Raw genomic sequence first — 5,000 nt, 5'->3', positions numbered from 1 at the left:
GGGATGAGAGAGGGTAGGAGGGAGAGGGAGAGGGAGGGAAGCAGGATAGGAGGGAAGGAGGGAGGGGGGTGAGCCAGGGTTGGAGGGAGAGGGAGGGAAGGAGGATAAGGGAAGGAGAGAGGGGGGTGAGAGTAGGAGGGATGGGGGTGAGAGAGGATAGGAGGGAAAGAGGGTGAGGGAGGGAGGGAGAGAAAGAGAGGGAAAGAGAGGGAGAGAGAGGGAAGGAGGGTGAGGGAGGGTGGGAGGGAGGGAAGGAGGGAGGGAGAGAGGGAGAGAGGGGGAAGGAGGGAGGGAGGGAGGGAGGTTAGGAGGGAAAGAGGGAGGATGGGAAGGAGGAAGCGAGAGGGAGGGAAGGAGGGAAGGAGGGAGGGAGGAAGGGTAGGATTGAATGATGGAAGGTGGGAGGGAGCAAGAAAATGAACGAGAAAGGAAGGGAAGGGGGTTAGAAATGAGAGAGAGAGGGAGGGAGGGTAGGAGGGAAGGAGGGAGGGAGGGAGGGAAGGAGGGAGGGAGGGAGGGAAAGAGATGGTGATAAAACTAAGAAAACTGAGAACAACAATTAAAGCCAATCTCATATAAAGGATATTGAAGTGACAAATGCATGACAGTTGACATTAACGAGAATATCTTAACACTGACAGAACAGTAAAGACGTGACTAAAGAACAAAGAAAAGAAAAATTGAAGAATGAACAAAAAAGAAAGAAAGAAAGAAAGAAAGAAAATGTATTAATGAACCTCAACAATAAAAGAAGAAATTGATAACGAAAAGGAAAAGTGACAAATGAAGAGAGAAAGAGAAAATTGACGAATGGACAGAGGGGAAAAAAAATATAATGAACAAAACAGAAAATAAAGAAAATTTTCTGATAAACAAAAAGTAAAGAAATTTTTCTAATGAACGAAAAATAAAGAAAAATTCTAATGAGCAAAACGCAAAGAACATTTTCTAATAAACAAAAAATCAAGAGAAAAATCTAATGAACAAAAAATAAAGAAAATAAATACATGAAAAAAGAGAAGAAGAAAAAGAAAGACGAATGAAAAAAAACAAAAAAAACGACGAGGCATAAACAAGTACACTCGCCCCCCCCCCCCCCCCCCCCCCCCCCCGCACTTACTCACGACCACCTCCTTCCCCGTCCGGAACCTCCTGAGGATGGCCTCGGGGGACACGCGGCCGAAGGGGTAGATGTTCTCACGAGCCTCCGCCCTCCGGAAGAGCTCCTGGTACGTCTTGAGCGGAGAGTACTGCGAGGGAGGGTCAAGGACTAGCTTTTAGATGTGGGTTGGAGTGTCTTTGGGCTGGTCTTGCTGCACACGCACGCACGCACGCTCATGCACATAAATATACGCATGTACACAGATATGCACACACACGCACGCATGGACACACGCTCACGCATTCACATACATACGCGAACACACACACACAAACACACACACACACACACACACACATACACACACACACACACACACACACACACACACACACACACACACACTCGTACACATGTATATAATGGGTACAGACGTTTTTGCAAGCCAATACCTCCAAGTGAGACCTCGAGAACTTATGTGGAGTTGTACTTGGAAAATGGAATTCAACGCCAATAAATATAATCTAGTCTGCATTAGAAAACAAATAAAAATTAAGTCCTATACTAATACAAGTTAGGAAACTAAGTACTGTACATAGCAAATACGGGAAAAAAGACTTTGAAGAGATCATAACCAAGAACTTAAGCCTAGCTGCTCCTGTAAACGAAAAGGTCCATTAAGATGCTATGACTGACTGCATCCACAAAGAGGCCATTCGTGTATGCAGACGTAGATATGGGAAGGAAGATCAGTACAACCATCATAAGACCCACATTAGAATACGGTGGAGTAGCATGGAGTCCTTATTTTAGAAAAACTGACAATTTGGAAAGAGTTCAAAGAGCAGCCACGAGATACGGTAGACTACTGAGAATTGGATTTGCTGAATGGCTGAAAGAAGGGAAAGAGGCGACAGGATTATGCTGCTGAACTCTACTACAGGAAGAGTGGAGTTTGATAGAGTTGGCTTTGGTATTTTGAACACAGGAAGGACGAGAGGAGACGATAAAGGACTGAGAGTAAAAAGTCCGTAAGGATGTCAAAGAATTCAGTTTATTAAGCAGAACTATTGCAACGTGTAAAAATCTACTTAAAAAGTTATATGATAAATCAAATATAGCAGACGGAATCCCTGAGCTTATTGAAGAACAACCTGGTAAGAACACAAACACAAACACACACGCACACACACACACACACACACACACACACACAACACAGCACACACACAACACACATACACACACACACACACAACACACTCACACAAACACACAAACACACACACACACAAACACACACACATATATGTTTGTACATTTACTGCATCATGACTGCATATCATATACAAGATTTTTTTCTAAAACATCTGTATGTAATGCTAGAATCCATTCATAACATATCCGTATCCCTTATATAAAAACAGACGTAAAAGATCTACTTAGCTAGATTGAAACTCTTTCACGGCGAAGAGTATGCACAGTCAGAAAAATAGGCATTGTTACCCTCTTGCACAAATATGAAAAATCGACGAAGTGCTGTGGAATGGCGAGGCAAGATAGCATCGTCATCTGCTGTTATCAGAAAGAAGCGTTCAGTTCCATATTGACCAAAAGTTTTTTTTTCCCTGACTGTACAAAGAAGGAAACGTATGTATATATAATCAACAGTATATACTACGTGCCTCGTGACTCAACGGAATAATATTGTCTTTATAAATGTGCGTCTATAAGTAATGGAAAGACACAGCTCGTGTAATGTATTTACTATATGGGTTTCAAGTCTTTATACAGAGAGTGTAATGCTGTACAAAGTTCTTATACAAATCATATATTATAAATTCATGTATATGTACAAATATATGGAATATGATAAGATGTGATGTAAAAGAGGAATAATGATAAAAAATAAAATAAAATAGGGAGGATGAAGAATAAAAAGAAGAAAAAAGGAAAGGAGGAGAATGGAAATAAAAATAAAAAGATAATAATAAAAAAATAAAAAGAGGAAGAGGAAAAAGAGACAATGAAAATTAGAGTAAAAAGAATAATAATAAAAAAAAAGAATAAACAAGATGGAAGAAGAAAAAGGAAAAGAAATCACAAGAAGAAAAATAATAATTGGAGTAAAAAGAATAATAATGAAAGATGAAAAGAAAAAGAAAGCTATTGAAATATTAAGAAAAAAAAAGAGAATGATAATAATGATAATAATAATAACAACAACAATAATAATAATAATTATTATTTTTATAAAAAAAATCACTAATAATAATAACAACAACAACAACAACAACAACAACAACAACAACAACAACACCAACACAACAACAACAAATGCCGGTTGCCTCAAACCCCAACCTACCCGAAAGAAGTCGTACTGCGCGTATCCCCTGACGAGCACCGGCGAGAAGTCCTGCTCGAGCATTTCCTCGGACGTGCTCGGGTACGTCTGCAGGCGCGGAATGGACAGAAACGCCGTCAGGTTCCCGCTGGGGGGGGGGGGGTGGGGGGGCGTTCAGTGCGTGTGTGTGTATATATGTATATATATATATAAAAATGTATATATATATGTATATATATGTATATATATGTATATAACAATAATGATAATAATAATAATAATAATAATAATGATAATAAAATAATGATAATAATGATGATGATAGTAAAATATAATAATAATAGTAATAATAAAATAATGATAATAATGATAATAATGATAATAATGATGATAATAATAATGTTATGTTTCGTTCAGTGTACAGTAATTTCTATCTATCTATCTATCTGTCTATCTATCTATCTATCTATCTACATATCTATCTATGTATATATATGTACACACACACACACACACACACACACACACACACACACATATATATATATATATATATATATATATATATATATATATGCACGTTTATTTATATGGATATATCATACCTAGCGTCTCTGGCACTTCTAACAAACTAACCTCAAATAACCAGTTAATCATTTCCTACTTACTTATACACCGCATAGAGGACGAGAGCGAGTGCCAGGCCTGAGATGTACACAAGCCTGGGAGCGCTGCCTTGAGGGTTTAAAGTACCTGTGTGCGGAGGGAAATGTGGATACAGCAGTTGTCTTTAGGCAGGTGAGTACCCACACATATGTATATTAACAGATGAGTGAGGGAGTAGATAGATAGGTAAATTAAAGATAAGAAATGGTCAAAATTCTGTTCTGGTTTTGTTTCACTTTCTCTTTACCTCCTGTCTGTCTGCTTGCCTGTCTGTTTGTCTGTCTCTCTATCTGTCTGTATTATCCTCTCTCTTGGTCTTTGTTATCTATTTCACATCTTAAAAGCATCCCTGGCTACCTGGAGAAAAACATCTAAGTCGATATTTTATTTTTCCTTTATCTAAATTTTCGTAAAAAATTCACAGGAACGAAGAGACAGATATTCCACAGATATAATTTGGACTAATAACTGCTCCTTAAACTCTTTCTTTCACGTAACTCTTATACAATTGTTTCTGTATTTCGGTATAGTCCGTTAGTGTTCTTTTTTGTACCTAGAAAGTTACATTTGATCCTGTCTCAATGATTTATAAAAAATGTTCAGCATCCCGAACTTTCAAAAATATTCCCGACCACTTGAGAAAATAGAGATCCTGGTTTCAAAAGGGTATGTCTCAGACAGCAGACGAAAACCTTCACTACTCCTATGGTATATTAATGTAAAGAAACATATACTATATTTTTTTATTTATATCTATCTTATTTTCATATTATTTTTAAATTTATTTTAGTTTATTCTCATGTTATTTGTTTCTATTTCATTTTCATATTACTTTTTATTTTATTTTATATTTTACATTTCATTTTATATATAATTTTTATTTATATT

At 37.4% G+C, this 5,000-nt stretch overlaps 1 protein-coding gene across 1 annotated transcript in view; it reads right to left on the bottom strand.

The window, feature by feature from the left end:
- The window catches only part of LOC125034453, an 8,926-nt gene that overhangs the window by 1,927 nt on the left and 1,999 nt on the right, over positions 1 to 5,000 (bottom strand). The window contains exons 3-6 of the mRNA XM_047626206.1: positions 4,115 to 4,199; positions 3,468 to 3,594; positions 1,555 to 1,626; positions 1,125 to 1,250 (exon numbers count right to left, since the gene is read on the bottom strand). Coding sequence (XP_047482162.1) covers positions 1,125 to 1,250; positions 1,555 to 1,626; positions 3,468 to 3,594; positions 4,115 to 4,199 — 410 coding nt within the window. The remainder of the gene's footprint in view (positions 1 to 1,124; positions 1,251 to 1,554; positions 1,627 to 3,467; positions 3,595 to 4,114; positions 4,200 to 5,000) is intronic.

The sequence above is a fragment of the Penaeus chinensis genome, chromosome 18 (assembly GCF_019202785.1).
Source record: "Penaeus chinensis breed Huanghai No. 1 chromosome 18, ASM1920278v2, whole genome shotgun sequence".
Lineage (NCBI taxonomy): Eukaryota > Metazoa > Arthropoda > Malacostraca > Decapoda > Penaeidae > Penaeus > Penaeus chinensis.
Note: the sequence above shows the minus strand (reverse complement) of the source record. Positions and strands in the feature narration are given on the sequence as shown.